This window comes from Phyllostomus discolor, chromosome 4, assembly GCF_004126475.2.
Source record: "Phyllostomus discolor isolate MPI-MPIP mPhyDis1 chromosome 4, mPhyDis1.pri.v3, whole genome shotgun sequence".
Classification (NCBI taxonomy): Eukaryota; Metazoa; Chordata; class Mammalia; order Chiroptera; family Phyllostomidae; genus Phyllostomus; species Phyllostomus discolor.
In genome coordinates this window covers 24,198,554-24,224,644 of record NC_040906.2, presented here as the reverse complement: position 1 = coordinate 24,224,644, position 26,091 = coordinate 24,198,554, and the positions used below count along the sequence as shown (strand labels likewise).

At 38.2% G+C, this 26,091-nt stretch overlaps 1 protein-coding gene across 5 annotated transcripts in view; it reads right to left on the bottom strand.

Moving 5' to 3' along the window:
- The window catches only part of INO80D (INO80 complex subunit D), a 69,075-nt gene that overhangs the window by 21,362 nt on the left and 21,622 nt on the right, over positions 1-26,091 (bottom strand). For all 5 annotated transcript variants that reach the window (XM_036022992.1, XM_036022990.1, XM_036022993.1 and 2 more), the window contains 4 exons: positions 15,450-15,558; positions 4,028-4,252; positions 1,818-1,927; positions 18-151 (listed from right to left, as the gene is read on the bottom strand). In XM_036022992.1, coding sequence (XP_035878885.1) covers positions 18-151; positions 1,818-1,927; positions 4,028-4,252; positions 15,450-15,558 — 578 coding nt within the window. The remainder of the gene's footprint in view (positions 1-17; positions 152-1,817; positions 1,928-4,027; positions 4,253-15,449; positions 15,559-26,091) is intronic.

Genomic DNA, 26,091 nt, shown 5'->3' with positions numbered 1-26,091 from the left:
AGAAAACCTGAACTTACCATTTTTTTGGCATGTTCTTCACACAGAGGTGTCTGGTGCGTGATGTCAAAAACAGGCACAGAGCACTGCTGGCCATCTGCAAACTTGGCCGTGCAACTTGAGAAGAGCTGCTGAGAGCGGTTCAAGAGGATATCTGGGTTTTTTTAAAGTTAAGAATACAACACATTGAAACACTATTTGATTTTTATACATGTAAAGTTTTCTTCTTTGCTTACGTGTGTTTGGTCAGTATAAATTCTATTATCTATAAAAGCTAAAGAACCAACCCAGCTACTGATAAGGGAAAATGATGACAGTTTCATCGTTATTATTTATCGGAGTTTATTTTGCTACTATGTCTCTAAACACAGGTCTCCTTCAAGGTCATTCTGATTTCCGTTACTTGTAGAAGCAGGGTCATTTCCTTCTTAACACACTAACTCTTACAAGTTCTAATATAATGTTTTAAAAAAAGAAACTTTAAGGAAAACTCTTGCATATGATACTTATCAAGAACAAAAACAGCCCTGGCTGGTGCGGCTCAGTTGGTTGAAGCATCGTTGCATGCACTGAAAGGTCGAGGGGTGGATTCCCAGTCAAGGCACATACCCAGGTTTGGTCCCCACTGGGGACATGCAGAGAGGCGGCAACCCACTGATACTTCTCTCTCACATCGAGGTTTTTCTCTCTCTCTCATTCTCTCACCCCACCCCTTCCCTCTCTGTCTAAAATCAATAAATGTATCCTTGGGCGAGGATTCAAAAAAAAAAAGGAGAAAAAACCCTGAAACTAACACAAAATAGTATTTAATGTAAACTGTAGTTGAAAAAAAAATAAAGATTACAATGAATTAATTGGCATAAAAAAGAATAAAAATATAAAGATATAATTCTAAAAAACTAATCTACCCAAATTTGGAATTTTCATTGTGCATTTCCAACACCAAACTCAAACCTAACAAAAATCTACTTTTAAATCAAAACTATACTATTAAAATTAGAACAGCAGCTTTACATCATCAACATTTTAAGCATCCATACTTTTAGTCATTTACATCTCCCCAAAATTCACTTTATATCTATTAAGGAAGTATTTTCCTGTATTTCTTTTCATGTTTTTATCATTACAACTCTTAATAAAGTCTTTACAGCACAGAAACTGCTGCTGGAAAAGTTGTGAAAATACAACTTCAAGAATAGAAAGGAGAGCAGAAGTCAGATAGCACAGTAAGTAATTGTTACTATGTAAATGTTTTAAGTGCTACTCAATTTTAAATGTTTAATACAAGTGAGAATATTTAAGATTTCACAACCAGCTTGAAGCCCTTAATCTAAGTTTTCCTCAAGTATTAAACTTTCCGTCTGAAGATACCTTCTTTCCTGGTCAGTAATGTTTATCTTTTCTTCATTTCAAATCAGCGCTGTACACAATACAGATAGCAAATTATTCCCACAGTAAAAGGCACACTGTAAGCTACATGACTTTCTTGGAAGACAGAAAAAGTTACTGAATAGTATGATTTGATTTTTCCATTGATTAGCGTTATAGTTGCTTCTTGCAAACTACCTAGAACCACTGGGACAACTGAAATTCTGTCACAAAATTGAATTAAGTGACAGCCCTGGAAGACCCTGCTAGTTGCTGTCAATTTTGCTTACTCTGAACCGCAGTGACATAAGCAGAAAAAATTATTCAGGGGACATTATGGAAATTAGAAGTCATATAAAAATTGAAGTCATTCACTTGGCGTAAGAATGAAATACACGGCCCTGAATGAGCCAGGGCTCTCGAACGCACACTCAGTTTGGTTCTCAGGATACGTTGGAAACAATGTCTGGTGAATGGAAGGGCTCTGTTAGCACACGGTTCACCCTTCGCCGTTCCACTGCAGGCTGCTGGCTCCACCTCCCTCAGCTTGGTCTGGCTTACGCTAAGAAAAGAAAAGAAAAATAATTAATTTTTAAAAAATGCTTCAAGAATCCAGGGGAGTTTTCAATGCTAAGTTGCTACAACGTAACACCAACATGTTACCTCTCTATATTCATTAAATAAAATGTAGATATGGGTTATAATGACCAGTTCCACAGTTTCCCCAAACTGCTGTTAAAAAAATTATTATCCGTTTCAACTAGCCTCTTTAAAAAAATTAAAGTGATAATCTGATTCCTTTTGCATCACAAGGAGACACAGAAAAGTGACGAGGAACAGGAGACTAGCTGTGTGACCCTGGCAGGTTACTTAGCATTGCTTAATTCCTCACCTGTACAGTAGAGGTAAGAGATAAGGAAAGATAACACATTTAAAACACTTAAATCGAGCGTAGATAATAGGGGAACCTAGTTTCTCTGAGAAAGGTAGGTCTCTGCATAAGTAAGCCAAGACCTAAAGGATGCTCTAGGACACTGCCTCCCATACAGAGGACTGGGAGCTCTGGGAGTAAGGGAGAATACAGCAGGCGCAGTCCTCATGCAGGTATATCAGATTCACATGCATAGTTTTAAACAGCTCTAAACACGACAACAAGCAGAAGACTTAAAGGCATAGTATCTTTTTGAGATAAGCAACTGAAAAATAGGTTACTTTTTTACAGCAAATATAATGAAAACCAAAATACACAAAATAAAATGAAATTACAAAAAAATATACAGGTATGTAAGAAATATAATCAATAGCTACAACGCAAAGGTTATTTTTTAGTTTTCTCTTTTAACCCTTTTTCCCCCTCAAGTAACTCATGATCTCTACGGGAAAATTAAAATTCATAGACTATAAATTTTCTTAACTTTAATTAATAATCCCACTATTTAGAGATAACCACTGCTAACATTTAGATGTATAAGCTCCTAAAATGTTATATGCTGTTATTCAAGCTTATCTGAAAATAAGTAAAGTGTGAATAATAAACTCAATACAGAAGCATTCTAAATTTTGAAAATTATTTCCCTAGTTAAATAAGATGTTTTAGAAATGTTTAATTCAATTAAGCTAGTACTTTCAAAAGGTACATAATCTAAGTAATTATGATTTAAGTTTTCACCACCTAGATGAACTTCTAAAGTGGTAACATACCATATTTTCTTCATTGAAATATCACATAACTAACTCTACATTTCCAATATATGGATTTGCATTCAATAAAGTATTATGCAAACATCATAAATCATGTTTTTAAAACAATCTTTAAGAACATGGGGGAATGGCTATATATTTTTAAGGGGAAAAAAGCTAAATACATAACTCTTAAAACCAGTACAGATCAATTTTGCTTAATTACAAATATAAGAGTTAAAAAGTGTAAAGACTGACATTTGTATTATAAAACTATTAAAAGTCATGTTTTAGAATGGAAAAAGATCATAATTCAGTGTTAAATGGAAAAAAGCAGAAAACAAAAAAGTAGTGCAGGATTTCAATTTTGCTTTTTAATGCAAGCACATGGCTCACCGCAGATTTCACACACACACACACGTACCCACACACAAAGAAAAAGTCTAGAAGGAAACAGAATCAAAATGTTCATAATATTCTCTCTGATTTGTGAATGGTGATACTACTTATAGAGATGTTCCCCTTCTTTTTTCTTTATTTTTCAAATTTTTCATAATAAGCCAAGTATCTATACTATAAACAGAGGAGTTTCCCCCCAAAGAGATACAATGTTATAAAACATTTTGAACTGATAATATAGGATAATGTAGATATTAACAGAAAATACATTTCAAAAATAGCTTTATTAAGGAAGTAAAACAATGTAAAATGCTGCTTTTGTAGTAAAAAAACCTATAAATATTACTTTTAAATAAAACAAAATTTCTAGGCATTATAAATTTTTTAAAGGCAGGTAACATTCTCAAATTCTTTATTGAGTAAGTTTTAATCAAGTTTATCTGAGCAACAAAATCAAAATAGAATGCACAAATATCTCAGACCTAAATGTCCACCACCCACTGTGCCTCAACTACCCTCTCAAAAAGTACAGAAAACAGACAGACAGGTGCCTGAGAAACAGGAGGCTGTGTGTGGCTCTGACCTGGTCCGGCTGCACGCCGCTCTCTGCAGTTCCTGCAGTAACTGCCCAGTACACTCCGGTTCTCTGCTGGCCGCCTGCAGCAAGGCTTTTCTAAATGTGTGCCGGCATTTCTTTTGACGCGATTCTGCCCGCTCCAAGCGGCAGAGGTGCTTATATTTCTGCTGAAAGTAAGTGCAAAGTTGGGTCACCCTGGAGCTCCTACTCTCCGTATCTTCATCATCTGACCTGGAAGGTGCAAAGAGAGAAGTGAAAAACTGATTACCCGTTAGGCTCATTTTAGAAAGGGGAAGCACGGGGAGGAAGGTGGCTGGATGCACAGGGTTAAAACTTGTGGCATGTGAGCACATCCTCAACAAAATTAGAGGAAGAGAATTCCAGCAGCGCTGAAAATAAGCACAGTATTTCAACAAAAAGGCAAGGAGGTAGAGGCAACCCAATGCTTTAAGAAGCTTAACCTTCTTAGCAAATCATAATTCCACAATGCATCAGTGTCTTCTAAATTTTAAATAATTAGGAATTCTTGGGAAGAATATATATTTTTTACCTTTACTTACTAAAAAGTCTGAGTAAATGACATGGCAGTATGAGGAAACACTCAGCATATTTCATAAAAGATAGGGCATGCCAGAAACAGAGCAGTGAACCCTAGCAGTGCATTATCAAAAAGCTGCCATTTTACACGTGCTGGTTTTTAACTGTGTTGTTCTTGCGAAACACAATTTTGATAGTAGCGATCACAATCATTCTATGTTTTTAATTTAAGGAGATACATCCTAAACACATTTCACATACCATGGTTTCTCCTGTCACTGTGCTAACATCAACTGATGGGTGGCCCTGCAGGGGTGCTGCGCAGAAAGGACACGCAGGGCACAGGGGAACTCAGCAAGGAGGAGTGCTGGGGTCAGTTAGGGGGCCCGCTGCCAGGGAGGCCAGAGCGTTCACTTTTGTATTATCTTCCTGTTTACTGTTGGGAATAGTGCACACTAGACGTGAAAACCGACCGTGTTACTTTACCTTCTTTCTCTTCTACTGTAACGTAAATAAACAGCACCCATGTGACACTATAAACTAAGCATTATCTTACTAATCATCTATAAATCATGGCTTGGTTTCTCTTATGTGGCATCCCTCCTTTCTCCTTCGGAACAGTTGATTAACAGGCTGCCAACCTCTGTTTAGTGTATGTCCTAAGGAACATGTTCTCCTCAGTGTATGTTCTCTGCAGATATACCAACTGAAGATTTTACTTCAATCTTTTCATATATGCAACACTCAACAGTTATTGTCTATTATGCTAAATACTATAGAGGAGAAATGAAACATTTCAAGGAGTCTGCAAAGTAATTCAGACAACACAAATGCATCCCAAACGTTAAACAATTCAAGACAGACCCAGTAACTAAAACAGTGGGGCAGTCAGACCACTGATTCAAACATCCAACTCAAATTCGAAAAGTCTGGGAGCTCTTTAAAATGTCAGACTCCCAGACTTACCTCAGATATAAACCAGACTTCCCATGGGATGGGGCCCAGGAACCTGTATTCTGAACTGTTCTCCCAAACCCCACGGCAGGTCTTTATTTGCGAGCTCTAGTAGAGCCATAAGCATTAAGAATATCTTAAACACAAAGTAGACACCAATAAGTAACATAAGAGAGGCACAGATAAAGTGCTACTGAAGTTCACCTGAAAGGCTGCTGGATGAAAGACAGAACTAAAGTTGTGAAGAAAGGGTAGAATTTGAAGAAAAGGCACAAAGGATACCTCACAGCAATGAAACAATGCAAGCCAAGACACTGAGATGGACAGGGTGGGTGCAGCAAGCACTGTGCAGTTCTGTTTGGCTAAGGAATAGGGTGTGTATGGGAGCGTAGTAGGTAAGGTAAACTCAGTAACTTTGAATCTGCATAACTAGGAGAATGTAAGGGCCACTGACAGAAAAAAGAAACAGAGGAGAAACCAGTAAGTCTTAAAGAAAGTAAAGCCAGGGTGGGTAACACTTGCCAAAATTGTTATTTGAAAAGACTCGATTACTGCATAGAGGTTCTCAAGTGGTTCTCAAGTTAACTATGGAAAGATGCACCTGGATACTATACCACCACACATGTTTTCAGAGCTTATTCAAAATTTTTATAGTTATCTTGTTGTGGACCAGTAACAGGCAGTTCGCAGGCCAGCAAGGCCCACAGACCATCCCTGGCGTGATGGGAAGGCCTAGACAATCTCCTAGAGGCTTCCCACTTCTAAGATGCTATGACGTTAACACTGCAGACCTGGTTTTGCTAAGGAGGGATAGCAAGCTGGGAAGAAAAAGGCCAGTTACCAGCAGTGACAGGCCTGGCACCTACTGTATTCTCAAGGTATGCTAGTTTCCTTCCTTCTATGAAATGAGAGATATAGCTAGTGGCTTGCCTATTCCTGAGGTTAAGGAAATGAAAAAACACGACATATGTAAAATCACAATGTAAGTATAGGTATTACCATTATTAAAATGCTAACAATAACTCCAAATATAGAGCCATAAATTCCAAACCTGATTTCCTGAGACTTCAGGCTTGTCTGTAATCTAAGGTATGACACAAAATTCCCCAAATAAATTTCATTTTACTTTACCCTTTTAAAACAACAAGAGCAAAAAGGTAACACCTCTGATAAAAATATGGGAGTCAGAAAGAGGCACGGATATTGAGGAAAAGAATAAGTTTAATTATGCTGAATTTAGTGTATGGCAGAATAGTTGATGATAAATATCTGATAGACAGTTCCAACTCGAAAAAGAAAGGTCAGACATGAGAAAAAGATTTTTGAGTTATTCACATACAAATAACAGTTGAAACAAAAAGCAATAAAAGGCTAATGACAATGTGGCAACTTTGATACTCTAAGGAACCCAAAGCAACTACACACAGGTTAAGATATACTTATGGATGTATTTTTGGTCTTAAAGAAAGCAGAGGAAATCTCTTGCCAAACTCCTTGGTCAAAAAACAAACAGCCCTGGCCCCATGACTCAGTTGGTTGGAGTGCCTTCCCATAAACTGAAAGGCTGAGGGTTCAATTCCTGGTCAGGGCACATGCCTAGGTTGCAGTTCCATCTCCAGTCAGAGGGTGTACAGGAAGCAACTGATCTCTCACAGTGCCATTTCTTTCCCCCTCTCTAAAATCGACAGGCATGTCCTCAGATGAGTATAAAAAAAAATCGGGCAAACAAACAAGTATTTTTCTCAAAAATCAGAACTGAAGCAGAAGTGGGAAGCAGGAAACAAAAGAGGATAACGGGCTCCCTTCACAGAACTTATCCCGACAAGATGAACCCAAGATTCTAAAATGAGTCCAGGACCTACTGGTTATCAAAGTTATCACGCACAGGAGAGGCTAGGCCACTTTTCATGAAAGGAAGAAAAAAAATGACAGATACAGACTTAGGGAGCTGCCATGCCCTGTTTAGGCATGCCACTCTCCCAGAACCCCCATCAGTTCACCTGCCCAAAAGCTCTGTGAATCCCATGCCACTGGGATTTTATAGAAGCTTCCTCCAGCAGGTGTGTGATCTAGTATTAACTTCCTTTCCAGCCCCTCTCCCATCTCTGGGGGATGAGGTTCAGCTAAAAATTCCTAGCCCCTAATAAGGGCTTGGTCTTTCTGGTGACTAGCACCCATTCAGAAGCCACCAGGAGCCCACCTGGAGTCACCTCATAGGAACAAAAGATGCTCCCAGTGCTCTTATCATTTAGAAAATTATCAGGGTTTTAGGAGTTGGGGACAGAGACCAATACATACTTTCCTTTATCTCACAATGATCCTTAACAATTTATAACTGTAATCACCAAACTTTTAAAAAGGAAGATACCAAATCAATAATCTAACATTCCACATTAAGAAATGAGAGGAACAGAAAACTAAACACAAAACAAACAGAAGAAAGAAAACAATGAAGACTAGAAGAGAAATAAATAAAAAAAAGGAAAAATATGAGAGAAAAATCAATGAAACCAGAAGTTGGTTCTTTGAAATGATCAACAAAATTAACAAGCTTTAAAGCTCAATTAACCAAAAAGAAAGAGAAGACTCAAGTAATCAAAATTAGAAATGAAAAGAGAATATTACAATCTATCTTAAAAGAAAAAAAATTTTATAAGGTACTATTACAAAAAAGTATGCCAATTAAATTAGATAACAAGGAAATGGACACTTTTCTAGAAACACACAAGCTTTGAGCCTCACTAGAGAACAAAAATCTGAGTAAACTGACTGTATCAAAATTACAACTAAACTACCAAACAACTATCATTCAGAACCACCTAAAGTCTAGCTGAATGGAAGTCCTACAACTAAGGGTATAAAAAGCCACATCAAGACTGGCAAGAGGGGACGAAGACGCTGCAAACTGGTCCTACCCACATGTGGCAGGTAAGATTCGGGAAGGATATTTCGGCTGTGGAGGTCCCCCTTTCAGGAGTGAGGGGTCCCAATCCCACACCAGGCTCCCCAGCCCAGCCAGGGTTCCAGTGCCAGGAAAAGAAGCCCCTATAACTTCTGGCTGTACAACCCAGCGGGGCTTGTGGATGAGTGAGACGGAGGGCTGCTGATGTCCCAGGCAGTTCCTCTTAAAAGGTCCATGCACAAATGTATTCGGATTCACTCCCTCTGAGCTCCAGCACTGGGGCAGCAGCTTGAAAGGCACAAAGGACACACAGGCAGGAACTTACTTCATTTTGCCATATATAATGTGCCCTTTTTGCCCAAATTTTTGAGAGAAAAATAAGGATGAGCATTATACATGAATATAATGATTACATGACATGGGTATAATGATCCCATGTATAAAGCACTCAGAAACATGGGTGTACATTATACACAGCAAATACAGAAGCTGTCTGGCATTACGGCAAGAGCTGGGGGGTGGGGCAGCATTCTACCAGACAAACTGCTGGAAGAGGCCATTGTTCCTTTTCCAGTCACCCCCCAGACCAGCAGGTGGATGCCACGTCTGAGTCTCCATCAACCTAATTATCACTGTTCATGCACTTCCACCCTCTGCCTTCTATGATGATTCACTGAGATCTCACCCCACCCAACTTTTGGGCCCACCCAAGTTGCCGTGGCTTTTCCATACTAATGGCTCATACTTTAGACTTTACTAAAATCTCTCAAACAAGCAGCATCTAGCCTCATACCTCTTACTATGTGGCCCAAGGCATGGCACTGGCACTAGAAGTAGCTGCCCATGGCTCACAGCTTAGCCTGTCCGGGCACCTCCAGGCCCAGCACAAGTAGGTGCCATCAGTAGATCACTTTGTAGCTCTGCTCCGGTGGCCCTGGACAGCACACAAGTGGCAGTTGTCCTTGGCCTGCACTTCCCAGGAGGCCCCAGAGCCAGCACACAAAGTAGATAGCTTCAGACCACATGAAAGCATTACCCAACCACCTCCATAAGCAACACACTCAAGGAGTGAACTCAGTGGGCACTGCAGCCCCGCTGAAGTAAGTCCATGGGCTGGGCTCCTGCACAGCTGATCCATCATGGTGGCTAAAGCCAGTCCATGCAGCTGATCAGCCTGGAATAAATCTCGACCACTGATGTGACAATAGCAACCAAGGCTCGACTACAAGAGGAGGGTGTACATGGTCCACATGAGAGAAGAGGAGATGCAATTGAGGTGCCAGCTCAGGTGAACGCGGAGGCTGCGCCACTGCACCCTACAGTACACCAACAACATTAGGCCATGCTATCCAGCCCAGGAGATGTATCAGCTCTACCTAATACATAGAAACTAACACAGGGAGGCTGCCAAACTGAGGAGACAAAGAGACGTGTCTCAAATGAAAGAATAGAACAAAACTCCCGAAAAAGAACTTAACAAAATGGAGACAAGCTATCTACTACATGCAGAGTTCAAAACCCTGGTTATGTCCTGGCCAGTGCAGCTCAGTTGGCTGGACCGTTGTCCCATACACCAAAAGGTCATGGGTTTGATTCCCAGTCAGGTTACATGCTTAGGTGGCAAAATTGGTCCCTATCCAGGACGTGTGTGGGAGGGAACTGATCAATGTGTCTCTCTCACATCCATGTTTCTCTCCTGTCCCTCTCTCTCCAAAAAAGAGAATAATGAATGAACAAATAATAAATTAAGTGCTGTGGCTGCATTTCCAGTGGTGTATTCTCCTTAAAAAAATAAAAACTTGTTATAAGGTTGCTCAATGAGCGCTGGTGGGTCAGTGGACTGAGTACTGGCCTATAAGCCAAAAAGTCACCAGTTTAATTCTCTGTCACGATATAAGCCTGGTTGCAGGCCAGGTGCCTGGTTGGGGGCAAGCAAGAAGCAACCAATCAATGTTTCTCACACATAGATGTTTCTCTCCCTCTGTTTCTCCTACTCTTACCCCTCTCTAAAAACCTTAAAGAATAAAAAAGGATGCTCAATGAACTGAGAACTTCAATAGCACCAAAAAAAATGAAAAATCATAAAAAAGAACCAGCCAGAAAAGAAGGATATACTAGCTGAAATGAATAATTTACAGGGACTCAACAGTAGAGTAGATGAAGCCAACAATAAATCAGCAATTTGGAACATAAGGAAGCAAAAAACATCGTATCAGAACAGCTGAAAGAAAAAATAATCCAAAAAAAATGAGGATAGTTTAAGGAGGCTCCAGAACAACCTCAAGTGCACCAACATTTGCATCATGAGGGGGCCGGAAGGAGAAGAAAAAGAGCAAGTAACTGAAAACCTATGTAAAATAATGATGGAAAACTTCAAGAAACTAGACCATCTTTTTATGCCATATACAAGAATAAACTCAAAATGGACTAAAGACTTAAATATTAGACCTGAAACCATAAAAATTCTAGAAGAAAACACAGGTGGTAAATCTTGAACATTTCTCACAGCAATATGTTTTCTGACATATTGCCTCAAGTAAGGAAAACAAAAGAAAATAAAAACAAATGGAACTACATCAAAATAAAAAGTTTTTGCAAAGTAAAGGAAACCATCAATAAAATGAAAAGGCAACCCACTGAATGGGAGAACATATTCACTGATACATCTGATAAGCAATTAATATCCAAAATTTACAAGAAACTTATAAAACAACACACACACACACACACACACACACACAATCCAATTAATAACGGGCAAAAGATCTGAATAGATACCTTCTGAAGAGGACATACAGATGGCCAATAGACATATGAAAAATGCTCAACACCACCAATCATCAGAAAAATGCAAATTAAAACTACAATGAGGTATCACCTCACACCTGTCAGAATACAGATTGGTGTAGCCACTGTGGAAAGCAGTGTATGGAGGTACTTCAAAAAATTAAAAATGAGCCCTGGCTGGTATCGCTCAGTGGACTGAGTACAGGCCTATGAACCAAAAGGCTGCTGGTTCAATTCCTGGTCAGGGCACATGACTGGGTTGCAGGCCAGCTCCCTAGATGCGGGTGTGGGAGAGGCAACGAGTCAATATATCTCTCATACATCATGTATCCCTCCCTTTCTTTCTACCTCCCTTCCCCTCTTTCTAAAAAGTAAATAAATAAAGTCTTTTATAAAAATTAAAAATGGGACTGCCTTATTACCCAGTGATTCCACTGCAAGAGATTTAAACCCAAAATACTAATTCAAAAGAATACACAAACCCCTATGTTCATTACAGCGTTACTTACAATAGCCAAGATTTAGAAGCAGCCCAAGTGCCACTCAGTAGATGAGTGGATAAAAGAAGAAAAAAGAAAGAATTTTTACCCTTTGCAATAGCCTGGATGAACCTGGAGAACATTATGCTAAGTGAAATAAGCCTGCCAGAGAAAGACAAATACCATATGATTTCACTCATATGTGGAATATGAATAACAAAATGAACTAACAGCAAAACAGAGACAGACTCATAGAGAGCAGGCTGACAGCTGAGAGTGGGGGTGGAGCCGGGTGGAGGAGCTGGCAGTATTGAGCAAAAAAGAAAAAAGAGAGAGAAACTCATGGACAGGAACAACAATGTGGTGATTACCAGGGGGAGGAAGGTAAGGAGAAGTGGAGGATACAGGTGGGATAAATGGTGAAGGATGTAGTAAACACACAATACAATGTACAGATGATGTGTTGTAGAACTGTGTACCTGAAACCTGTATAATTTTATTACCAAGTGTCACCTATTTAAATTCAATAAAAGGGAAAAAACTTATCAGACATATAAAGAACAGGAAAATAGAACCCATAAGGACCCAGAAATGATACAGATAATAGAATTAGTAAACCAGACATCAAAAAAAATTATTAAAAGTAGCCCTGGCTGGTGTGGCTCAGTGGGTTGAGTGCCGGCCTGCAAACCGAAGGGTCACTGGTTTGATTCCCAGTCAGTGCATATGCCTGGGTTGTGGCCCAGGTCCCCAGTGGGAGGTGCATGGGAGGTAGCCACACATTGATGTTTCTCTTCCCCTCCTTTCCCCTATCTCTAAAAATAAATAAATAAAATCATTTTAAAAATTATTAAAAGTATATCTCATATATTCAAGAAGGTAGAATAAACCATGATCACATAAAGGAGAGGCAAACAATCTTCTAGAGATGAAAACCAACCACAATGTCTAATATAAAAAAATACACTGGATGGGATTAATGGCTGATTAAGTGCTACAAATAAAAGATTAATGAACCTGAAGACAGTAATAGAAACTTTCCCAAGTGAAACACAGAGGAAAAAATAGACTAACAAAAAATGAACAGGACATCTCTAAGTTATGGGATAATTTCAAGCAGCCTAAAATATATGTAACTTGAGTTTCTCAAATAGAAGGGGAAAGAAGAAAAACTGAAGAAAATTCGGCCAAATGTTTTCCTAATTTGATGAGACATAAATCTACAGCTATAGAAAGCTCACTGAATTCCAAGCACAAGAAACATTAAAAACACAAAAAACTACATCAAACTGTTTTAAACTATTGATAAACAGAAAAATCTTAAAAGTCAGAGAAGAAAAAAAACAAAACAAAAAGTTTGCTGGACCAAGGATGTGGATGACAATGATATGAATAACTGCTGACTTCTCCCTGGAAACAATGTAAGACATGTAAGCAACATCTTAAGTATTGAAAGAAAAACTGTCCACCTAGGATTTTATGCATAAACAAATTGAATCTCGGTGTCAGCCAAGATAAGAATATAGAGTGCCCCACACCTGTAGCATAAGTGTTCAGCAAGAATATGTTGAGTGAATAAATAAGTAAATAAGAAGAATGAAGGGGAAAAGAGTAAAGTGACAGGTAGGCAAGAAGTAAGAGTAATTGCTTATAAAAAGGAGACAAATATTCTGAAGGAAAAGAAAAACCAGGAAAGCAGAGTCTCGTGGTAAGTCAAAGAGGAAGCAATGAGTGAATCAGTTCCCTAAGCCTAGCAAAAGTGGCCAAGAAAATAAATGCCACAAAGATGAAGAAAAATAAGGATGGTCACAGTCTAAAACAACAAAAGAAATATTCTGAAAACTCTGCAAGAACAAAAGGCAGAAATGGATATAGAATGCTCCTAATGAAGAGCAGAAATTCCTAATACTGATGTTTAGGTCACCTTGAAAATTAGAAAAGGAATCATAACTATCACTTATCAATCATTCCCATGTACCAGGTACTGCGCTGAACATTTACTTATGTTACCTCATTTACAGCAATTTGTAAAATTTATCCAAAATATCCCAAGTAAGTGGATATGAATTATAAACTTTTAGAAGCATGACTGGTAGATCTATAAATAAGAAAGTTTACACTCACTCAATTGTACTTCTATCTGAAGGAAAGAATATGCTAATGGTAATGAAACAGTCTTGAATGACATATAAAATGGAACATCAAGCCCTGGCTCGTGTGGGTGTGGCTCAGTTGGTTGGAGCTTGGTCCTGTAAACCAAAAGGTCACTGGTTCAATTCCGGGGGGTGTGTGTGTGTGTGTGTGTGTGTGTGTGTCTCCCCTTCTCTTTCTCTCTCCTCTTGAATGAGAATAAAAAAATAAAATGTAACATCAAGAGCAAAGAAAATACAGCATTCTGCAATACTACCTGGAAGCTAGGGAGGGCAAGGACAACTAAGTGGGAGATAAATCCCAGGAGTGGAAAGGAATGCATCTGCATCAGGCTATTATAAGTTAATGACACTGGCCATTAATAAATCTAACTAATTCTCTTTGCTCTAATTCCATGCCCAAGTAAGCTTCTGATTACATTTTGCTTCCCATGTAGTTTTGCTTAGTGAACACCTGAACTAATGATTATCTGTCTCACTGTAAGCTGTATGTCTCACTGTACGCTGGAATTCTGGTTTACACATTAATGTCTAGTGAATCAGTTCCCTAAGCCTAATCCACCTCAGGGTGTTCTAACAACACATTTTTAAGTCTATATGTGTGTTCACAGAATGATACTGCCATATTCTACAGGTTGACATGACACAGATAGCTGGCCTCCTCCTCTCTATCTTGCTGATCATCTATTCAAAACACAACACTCTTTAAAGATCTGGCTGGTGTGAGTCAGTTTGGTTCCCAGTCAGGGCACATGCCTGGGTTGCGGGCCACGTCCCCAGTAGGGGTCGCATTAGAGGCAACCACACATTGATGTTTCCCTCTCTCTCTTCCTTTCCCTTCCTCTAAAAATAAATAAATAAAATCTTTTAAAAAATAATTAGCTGACAAACCACAATATTCTTTCAAAAAACAATTGGCTAAGTCTGTGAGTTATCTTTTGGCCCCATAAATAAGGATGCATCTCAGCACAGTTACATCGCACCAAGTGAATTCCTGTGGCTCTAAGTCCTCTGAGGAGTGTGGGGGCGGGGGGGGGGGGGGGGCGGGCTTTCTCACAGCTTTCTAATAAGGCAGACACCAAGAACCTTTATGAAATTACACTGAAAAACATGTTAGCACATTAGAAATATTTAGCACATTAAAATATTTACAAATAGATCAATCTCACAGAAGACACAGATGAAGTAAAAGAACACTATTTGGGGAAACTATGGGGATATGGCCAAAAAAGGTAAGGAGAAGTCAGAGAGTGGGACTTCAAAGTAGCCTTGGGACCACAGCAAGTTCCTTAACTTACCTGATCCAGGCCCTGATTTCCTCTTCTGTAAAATGAGGAAATGGGCTCAGATAATCAACAAGGTCCCTTTCAATTCAAAAGTCTATTCCAATGATTTCCTTCAGTGATAAATGGAAAGGTTCAGAAACAAATTAGCCAAGAAAACCTAAGAGTAACTTTCCTCAAACAATATAGTAAGTACATTTCTTTCCAAGTGGAGTCTATTTGATCTCCTTTACAATAATACTGGATCCAATAAATGTTTTCCAAGAATTGCATATATAGGGAAGATCGATCTACTACAGTGTTAACTTAAGAATAAAAACAAAAAAGAGGACTCACGTGTGTCTCTCATGTCTGAGGGTTTCTCGGATGGACCATGCAACCTGGTATGGTGAGGCCTCCTCTGAGTCCTCCAGTTCCTCTCCGCTCTCTTCAGACCAGTCCAGCCCTGGCACAGGTGAGAGAGTATTACAAGTAAGAAAAAAAAGCCACTTTCAACATTAAATAAAAAGCAACCTGAAATATGTAGCCCAACACCTACAGCAAGTACTATCATAATATGAATAAATGTCTCTTGATGAGTTTCATCCCTGTCTGACAAAGATGTTAATAATGATTATGACATGTGCTCAGGTCCAAAATAATGATGTAACAAAAAGCCTACAGGCCAAGGATGAACTTCTGTTTCTGTTTTGTTTTTTTAATTTTATTTTTCAATTACAGTTTACATTCAATATTATTTTGTACTAGCTTCAGGTGTACAGCATAGAGGTAGATGATCATATAAGGGGGGACCCAAAGAGACCCACAATTTATTTATAAAAAATTGTGTATTTATTCATACATCTTTAAGTTTCAGTCACCTTCAAAGTACTCTCCATTTCATGCAATACACCTACTGAGACACTTTTTCCACTGCTGAAAACACTTTTTGAACTCATTGATTTTGATGCCTTTTAGTGCTTCTGCCATTCTTGTTTCACCTCTTACACACTGGCAAAACATTTCCCTTTGAGGACTTTTTTCATCCAGGGAAACAAACAAAAATAGTGTCACATGGGATGAGATCGGCTGAAAAGGGAGGGTGGGACATGGAGGTCATGCCATTTTGGGTCAAAAACTGCTGAACACTCAGTGCGGTGTGGACGGGTGCACTTATAAATCACCCATCATGAAATGGACAAATGCTTTAAATTCCCTGAAGTCGAATAAAGCCTCTCACACCAACATCAGCTGGTGCACTGACACAGATGGGTTTCTAGAACACTCAGCTAGTGGGGGAAGCCTGTACTATTGGGCTGGCCAAAGAGTTCACTTGGTTTTCTCCCTAAGATGGCTCTAGTAGTGCTTAGTTGTCTTTAACTTCATTCAAAACAATTTTGTTAGAATGTATTGTGACAGCTGTCATATCAGTGTGCATTAAAAAAATAAAAACTGGTGAATTTCTGTGTAGCCATTTTAATATTTAAGATGGAAAAAATACGCAACATTTTCGCCATATTATGCTTTACTACTTCAAAAAAGGTAAAAACTCAACTGAAACACAAAAAAAGATTTGTGCAGTGTATGGACAAAGTGCTGAGACTGATCAAATGTGTTGAAAGTGGTTTGCAAAGTCTCATGCTGGAGATTTCTCACTGGACGATGCTCCAAGGTTGCGTAGAGCAATTGAAGTTGATAGCGATGAAATGAGACATTAATTAAGAATATTCAGTGTCTCAGGTTCGATTCCCAGTCAGGGTACATGCCTGGGTTGCAGGCCATGGCCCCCAAAAACCGCACATTGATGTGTGTGTCTCTCTCTCTTTCTTCCTCCCTTCCCTCTCTAAAAATAAATAAATAAATAAATAAAATCTTAAAAAAAAAAACTTTTAAAAAAAGAATATTCAAACAGTATACCAACTCAAAAGATAGCTGGCATACTCAAAATATCCAAATCCATAAAGTTATTGGTGAAAATGAAAAATGCGTGTTATTTTAGGGAAACAACTAGAAAGACTTTCTAGCCAACCCTATACAAGGGTCTCGTCCTCCAGAAAATAATTCTGATTTTTGTGGGGGGAGTCCCCCCTCGTATACTTTTACAAAGTGTTTCTCTCGATATTTCCAGTACCCATCTGGCACCATACATATTTACAAATGTTACCAAATATATTTCCTATGCTGAACCTTATATCCCCGTGACTATTCTGTAACTATCACTTTGTACTTCTTAATCCCTCACCCAGTCCCCCAGCCATCCTCCCCTCTGGCCACCATCAGTCTGTTCTCTGTGTCTACGAGTCTGTTTCAATTTTGTTTGTTCTTTTGTTCTTTAGAGTCCACATATAAGGGAAATCGTATGGCATTTGTCTTTCTCCGTCTGGCTTATTTCATTTAGCAAAATACCCTCTAGGTCCATCTATGCTGCTGCAAATGGTTTATGGAAGGAAGAACTTCTTTGATCAGACACTTCACAAACTGAAGAGAAACAAGGCAAGCAAAGAAAGTTCACAAATCAAAAAAAAAAAAAGGTAGACTTTCTTAAGTATCAAAACATCATATATTAAAATGTCAGAAAAACATAAAGCATATTCCAGATGGTGAGAAAAGAAGTTCAGGCAAGAAAAAGTCTAAAGGCACCGGTGGAGTCACTCTGTGCTTCAACAAAGAAGTGCCCTAGAATAAACTGTCAAAGACAAAGCCGCCCAATCCCCTCTCCCAGCACCTCTGGAGGAAGGGACTCCAGCCACTAGGCAGGGCCATTCCCTGGCTCTTGCCCACTATAGGCAGAGGGAGGGGCAGAATAGTAACATCCTATTTCTCATGTGGCTTGGGGTTTCTTTTAATTCTTTTAAGCAATAGCTGCCCCCATGTTGTATTCCATTTTGAAAAGCAAATTCATAGGGAAAAGTAGTGAAATGTAGTATGAACAATGCTTACTTATTTTGTTAAGTGCTATTATTTTTTATTTTTTTATTTTAATTGTTCAAGTACAATTTTCTGCCTTTTCCCCCATCCCACTCCCCACCTCCCTCCCATTTCCACCCCTCCCTTGTTATTGTCCACATGTCCTTTATACATGTTCTAAATGCTATTATTTTTAAAGACTGAATAACTGTTAGCTTCCAACAAAAAGGTTTCACTTGTTTAAAAGTGTCGTATCTGGAAGAGGTCTTGAGAAACGCTGACACGTGGAGCCTAAAATACGGCAGTGTGTGGGACTGCATTACTGTAATATACTCATACCACTCTGAAACCTGAACTAGGCACCTTGATAAGTAGTGTTCTAATCTTCCTTCTTGAGACCTTCAAAAGTCATTAGACGAAGCTATATTAAACAGGACTTCTACAGATTTCTTCCATAACTTAAATGACTTTACATGTGCCAAATAGGGAAATTAAGAAAAAGTTAACTGAAACTCAAACTTAAAATGCTTAAAATTAAAGAACACATTGCCACTGACATAAAGAAACTTTACATCTTGTACCAAGGTGGCTATCCGAAATGTCAGGTCACCTTAAAAAGTAAGTTACTTAAAAAGTAGAAGGAGATGTTGAAATAAAGCACAAACTGACAGTAACCAGAGGGGAAGCGGGGGTGGGGGGAATGGGGGGGGGAGCGGGGAAAGAAGGAAAAGGGTCATAAAGGAACATGTATAAAGGACCATGGACAAAGCCAAAGTAAGGAAGGATGGAGGGTGGGGGTGGGAGGGACACAGGAAAGTGGTGGAGGGAAAATGGAGACAATTGTATTCAAACAATAATAGAACATTATAAAGTTACTGTCTCTCAATTACAATAATTAGTAATTTATTGTTTAAAACAGGTAAAAAAAGTGATCACAACAGCATCAGCTTCAGATGTTGAAAAGTGAGGTCTTTCAAACACAAAGTGGCACTTAGGCACCTTTAAAAAACTACAACATGAGTTATCCATTGAAGTTATAATTTCTTTTTTTTTAATCATTGTTCAAGTACAGTTTTCTCTCTTTTACTCCCAATCCAGCCCACTGAAGTTATAATTTCTACTAAGATACCTATACTTTCTCTGAAAAAGACATTATCTAAATCATTAGGAACTAAAATGGAAGTGTTTCTCCTACTGTAAAATTAATTGTCCAATAAAGCAAACCTTTGATCTTGGCTTATCACTGGTTTTAATGTAACTAACTGAGATAAGCAGCCCAGACAGGAGTGCAAAAGCCAATTACGAGACTCCGTTTCTCTTTAAGTATTTTTTGTAGACATGAATGCAGACCATGCCTTGGTCGTACAGTGCATTACAATTTGTAGTTTCTCCAAAATAATCTTTTGCTTTGAAAACTCAGGCCCCTAATATGTTTGAGTTAAAAAAAAAAGACAAAGCTTTTTCTGTTCAAAATGAAGATTCAAAAGCAAAAAAATTATCAGCAACCAGAAGTAAAAGTAAAAATTTAGTAGATAATATAGGTAAGTGATATAATAAGAGGCAAACATTTGGGGACAAAAAGGTAGGTCGCTGCCTCAAAACTAATACCTAATGAGTTCCAAATAGATGACCAAAATATAAATAATAAAAGGATTAAAAGAATTTGTAGGTGAGGACTGCCGGCCAAGATGGAGGCATAGGTGGACGCACCGTACCTCCACGCACAACCAAGATTAGGACAACAATTTAGAGGCAGAATAACACCCAGAACTGACAGAGAATTTACCTGAATGGAAGTCGGACAGCCAAGAAGTTGAAGTAGACCCATTTATCAAGACCGGTAGGAGGGGCAGAGAGGCGTAGCCGGGTGTGGGTCGAGGCAAGGAGAGCAGAGAGAGTTGGGCGCATAAGGCATCTGGGGGCGTGCAAAATCGCAGCAGGTGGACCCTGAGTATGCAAGTGGCAGCTGGCAGACCCAGTGAGGTGGCGATTGTGGAGCAGGGCAGAGCGTGCAACCCAGGATCCCAGGGAAGGGACTGAGGTCCCATGGAGAACGGAGCTACCGCCATTGTTCCCTCCCACCCCTGCCCCCCACACACAACATGACAAACTAGCGACTGGGGTACCCAGCCCCAGTGAACACCTAAGGCTCCGCCCCTCACTGTAACAGGAGCAAGCAGACCCCCCCCCCCCAAAAAGGGGAGAGACATGTCTCAAACAGAAGAACAGATCAATGCCCCAGGACTCATCATTTTAAGCGACTGAGAGATAGCCAATCTATCAGATGCACAGTTCAAAACATTGTTGATCAGGAAGCTCACAGAATTGGTTGATTTTGGGCGCAAATTACATGAAAAAATGCAGGTTACCATAAAAGAGATGAAGGAAAATGCACGGAGAGCCAATAATTATGGGAAGGAAACCGGGACTCAAAACAATAGAGTCGATCAGAAGGAAGAAAAAAACATCCAAACACGAAAGAATGGAGAAATAAGAATTAAAAAAACACGAGCAGAAGCTTAGGAACCTCCAGGACATCTTTAAACGTTCGAACATCCGAATTATAGGGGTACCAGAAGGGGAAGAGGAAAAGCAACAGATTGAGCACGTATTTGAACAAATAATAAAGGAGAACTTCCCCATTCTGGCAAAGGAAATAGACTTCCAGGAAATCCAGGAAGCTCAGAGAGTCCCAAAGAAGTTGGGCTCAAGAAGGAACACACCAAGGCACATCATAATTACTTTAGCCAAGGTAAAAATGAAGGAGAGAATCCTAGAAGCAGCAAGAGATAAGGGGACAGTAACCTACAAAGGAGTTCCCATCAGACTGTCAGCTGATTTCTCCAAAGAGACCTTACAGGCAAGAAGGGGCTGGAAAGAAATATTCCAAGTCATGAAAGACAAGGACCTGCATCCCAGATTGCTGTATCCAGCAAAGCTCTCGTTTAGAATGAAAGGGCAGATAAAGTGCTTCTCAGATAAGGTCAAGTTCAAGGAGTTCCTCATCACCAAGCCCTTATTTTATGAAATGTTAAAGGGACTTATCTAAGAAAAGAAGATAAAGAAAAAACATGTATAGTAAAAGGACAGCAAACTCACAACTATTAACAACCACACCTAAAGCAAAACCAAAAGAAACTAAGCAAACAACTAGAACAAGAACAGAACCACAGGAATGGAGATCACATGGAGGGTTAGCAACAGGGGAGTGGGAGGAGGAAAGAGGGGGAAAAGGTACAGAGAATAAGTAGCATAGATTGTAGGTTGAAAATAGATAGGGGGAGGGTAAGAATAATATGGAAAATGTAGAAGCTAAAGAACTTATAAATATGACACATGGACATGACTAAAGGGGGGGATGTGGGTAAGAGAGGGTGTACAGGGTGGAGGGGAGTGAAGGGGGAAATGGGATAACTGTAATAGCATAATCAATAAAATATATTTTAAAAAAAAGAAAAGCCTCAAAACCAAAAAAAAAAAAAAAAAAAGAATTTGTAGGTGAAATACTCTTGGGATGAAGAGAGTTCAAAGATGGGGGAAAAACTGATTTAAAAAGAAGAAATCCTTAAAAAAGAATATATTAAAAATTATAACTTCTAAAATCTCGAAATTATTATAATAGATATTTAAATGCAAACAACAAATGAGAGGGAAAAGTATGTAACAAACATGAAGTATGTATAAAAAGTTCTTCCTAACCAATAAAAAAGAGAAATACATCATTTAAAGTGAAAAATTGAAAAGGTGTAATAATACAACTGTCCAAAGAAAATATGAATAAATATTCAAAATTATATTATTAATCCCCAATAGCAGTTCTCACTCAAAGCACAGTCCACAGACCCCCCAGGGTCCCTTTCCCACTGCTGACATCTGTGCAGATGATAGAGACCACCGTGACGGGTCAACTGCTGGCGCCGGAGCATGAATTAAGGCAGTGGCACCACCTGTACTAGTTAAGTTTCACACCAGAATTTGCAGTCTAATAACAACAGTTTTAAGAATGTCCTTGACACAGCACTTGTTTATTAAAAGATCATTTATTAAGTCTTGATTCTTGAGTATGTTTTCATAATATTCTGTGTGACTAAATGTGAAGCATAATAAAGCACCTGTGTTGCATACAACAAAGTATGATGGTTGTCTTGAGGAAAAGTATTTGCATGACTTTTAATTGTGATCTAAATTTGCTTTTGTTTTTTTATCATTCAACACCATTTTTATGTAGAAGAACGACTGACAAATTATAGTTATTAAGACTTAAGTATCGCCCTGGCTGGTGTAGCTCAGTGGATTGAGTGCAAGCTGGGAACCAAAGTGTCCCAGGTTCGATTCCCAGCCAGGGTATATGCCTGGGTTGCAGGCCATAATCCCCAGCAACCGCACATTGATGTTTCTCTCTCTCTCTCTCTATCTCCCTCCCTTCCCTCTCTAAAAATAAATAAATAAAATCTTAAAAAAAAAAAAGACTTAAGTATCTGGCAGTCATTTTTTCTAAAATGAAGACAATGAAACCACCATTTCAAGAAAAACAATGGAGAGCATTTGTTGTCATATAAAATTCACATTTTTACCTGCAAGCTTGATTTTGAACATTTGAATTCTTCACTGAAATTATGACAATTTTCTAATAGACTTTTCTGATGAGATTGGTGATAATATTAACAAATGTAATTGTAAACTTTTATATAAAGAAATATATCAACATTTGGAACATCTATATAACTAGGTAAATCAGTATTTTCCAAATGATCAACACATGATATTACAAAATCTTGAATGGGTAAAGATCTATTCAAAGTACAGGGTAAATCAATGGATCTTAACATAATACATATAAAATTCTTTAATATGTTTGCAGATTCCACATTGTAACCATTCTTTAAAGAAACTACCATTAGTCAGAAGCATATACTATGTTCATAGACAGGAAAAATTAATATCATTAAAATGTCCATACCACCCAAAGCAATCTGTAGATTCAAAGCAATTTTTATCAAGATACCAACTGGAACAAACTGGAACAAATATTCCAATAATTTATATAGAACCACAAAAGACCCTGAATAGACACAGCAATCTTGAGAAAAAAGAACGAAGCTGGAGGAATTAGGCTGCCTGATATCAAGCTATGCTACAAAGCCACAGTAATCAAAACAGCATGGCACTGGCATAAAAACAGACATATAAATCATGGAATAGAATAGAGAGCCCAGAAATAAACCTACACCTTTATAGTCAATTAATATTTGATAAAGGAGTCAAAAAACATACAACAGGGTAAAGATAGTCAATTCAACAAGTGGTGTTGGGAAAGTTAAGACATATACATGCAAAAATTGAAATTAGAACACCTTCTTAAACAATACACAAGAATAAACTCAAAATGGATTAAAGACAAATAGACTTGAAACCATAAAAATGCTGGAAGAAAATACAGGCAGTAAAGTCTCAAACATGTCTCATAACAATATTTTTTCTGATATATTGCCTCTAGCAAGGGAAACAAAAGAAAAAAAATACATAAATGGGACTACAAACTAAAAACCTTCTGCACAGCAAAGGAAACCATCAACAAAATGAAAAGACAACCCATTGAATGGGAGAACATATTCACTGATACAAGTAATAATGAGTTAATTTCCAAAATTTATAAGGAACTCACAAAACTCAACACCAAAAAAAAACAATCCAAGTAAAAAATGGGCAAAAGACATGAGTAGACACTTCTCCAAGAGGATATACAAATGGCTAATAGATATATGAAAAGATGTTCAATGTCACTAATCATCAGAGAAATGCGAATTAAAACCACAACGAGGTGTCATCACACACCTGTCAGAATGGCTACCATCAATAAATCAACAAACAAGTGTTGGTGAGGATGTGGAAAAAAGGGAACCCTAGTGCATTGTTGGTAGGAATGCAGACTGGTGCAGCCACTGTGGAAAGCAGTATGAAGTTACCTCAAAAAATTAAAAACAGAGCTGTCTTATGACCCAGCAATTGCCAGAAGCTGGGAATATACCCAAAGAAACCCAAAACACTAATTCAAAAGAATATATTCACCCCTACATTCATAGCAGCATTATTTACAATAGCCAAGATTTAGAAGCAGCCAACTGTCCATCAATAGATAAGTGGATAAAAAAAGCTGTGGTACATCTACACAATGGAATACTACTCAGCCATTAGAAAAGAAGAAAATCTTACCTTTTGCAACAGCATGGGTGGATCTGGAGAGTATTTTGCTAAGTGCAATAAGCCAGTCAGAGAAAGACAAGTACTATATGATTCCACTATATTACATAGAATCTAATAAACAAACTAAAATACAAGTGGAGATAGACTCATAAATACAGAGAATGAAAGACTAAGATTTGTCAGAGAGTAGGGGGTTGGAAGCTGGGTGAGGAGGGTGAAGGGATTAAGCAAAGAAAAACAAACAGAAAGATTCATGGACAGACAATGGGTGTGATGGCTGCCAGAGGCGATGGGGGAGGAGAGGAGGTAGGAGAGGGCAAAGGGGGATAAATGGTGAAGGAAGGAGTCTTGACTTGGGGTGGTAAGCACACAATACAGTGTACAGATGATGTGCTGTAAATTATGTACCTGAAACCTATATAATTCTGTTAACCAATGTCACCCCAATAAATTCAATAAAAGACAAAAGAAACTACCACTTGTCAAATTTTGGTGTAGAATCAAGTAAGAATATCCACAATTATTTAGGAGGAAAAAAGCAATGAAAGTGTTCCTCCCTTTGCCAGCTGCAAATGTCTAAGGCAGTATTTTCATCTGGTAACCAAAACCACAGGATACGACCAATCGAACACAAAAGCAAATATGAGAATCCACCTGTCTTCCAGTAAATCAGATATTACTATTTTCAAAACAATGTAAAAACAATGCTGCTCTTCACATATTTGTTTTGGAAAACAATTATTTTTTTGTAAAAAGAACATGTTAACATGTGGTGAGTTTGTTTTTAAATGAATTATCATTTTAAACATTTCTCGGTTTTAACTTTCAATTCAGTAAATATCAATAGATATAACTCATATCCACAAAGCTCTATGGTATACTCAGTAATTTTTAAGAGTGTAAATAAAAGGATTCTAAGACCAAAAAATTCAAGAAATGCTGATCTAAAGTATGCAAATTAAAGCAAAATTTCTATCAAATTTGCAAAGGTAAAATAACAATAATGATAATAATAATATCTAATATCCACAACTAGAAAGATGTAGAGAAGCTGTCATTCTCATACGCTTCCAAAGGTTAAACTGACAAAATAATTCTGAAAGAAAATTTGGCATCACATATTAAAAACCTTTTTTAAAAAATGTGAAAGCTTGGAATCAGTAATTCTGCTTCTAGGAATCTATTTGAAGGAAAAATTAAAGATATGACAGTAGTTATTTTACTTCAAGTAGTTACTTGAAAGCTATACAGCTACAACACTTGATAATGATATAAACTGGAAATTACTTAAATTAGAAAAGGCACTCAGCTGTGACAAATTATGTTTGTACTAATTCATATATTATTACTACCAAATATTTTAAAACAGGTTATAAAACTATGTTTAGCAGAAACCCAATTTTACATACCTGAAAAAATATACCAAGGTATTAACAAATAAGCATTAATAAGGTTTGGGGTGTTTATTAATGAACAAGTCATACATGGTTTGGTAATGGGTGAAAATATATAAAGCTGTATAAGAGGTACCACTCCCATCTCCGTAAAAACAAACCGTGTCCGGTTCCGTCCTCCTGTGATAGCCAACGCTAACAGCTTGGTAGTGTATATCCATTCTCACTTTACCTATGCTCATACTACAGGTAAACATCTATCTATATAGTCAATCAACAGATATATTGATGTCCCTCATTTATTTGCTTTATTTGTTTTTTGTTTTTTTTTTTTTAAATATGTTTATTGGTTTTAGGAGCAGGGGAGAGAGAGAAAAACACCAATTTGAGAGAGAAACACTGACTGGCCTCCTCCCACACGTGCCTCAACTGGGGAGTGAACCTGCAACCTAGGTATGTGCCCTGACCAGGAATCGAACCCCCAACCCTCCAGT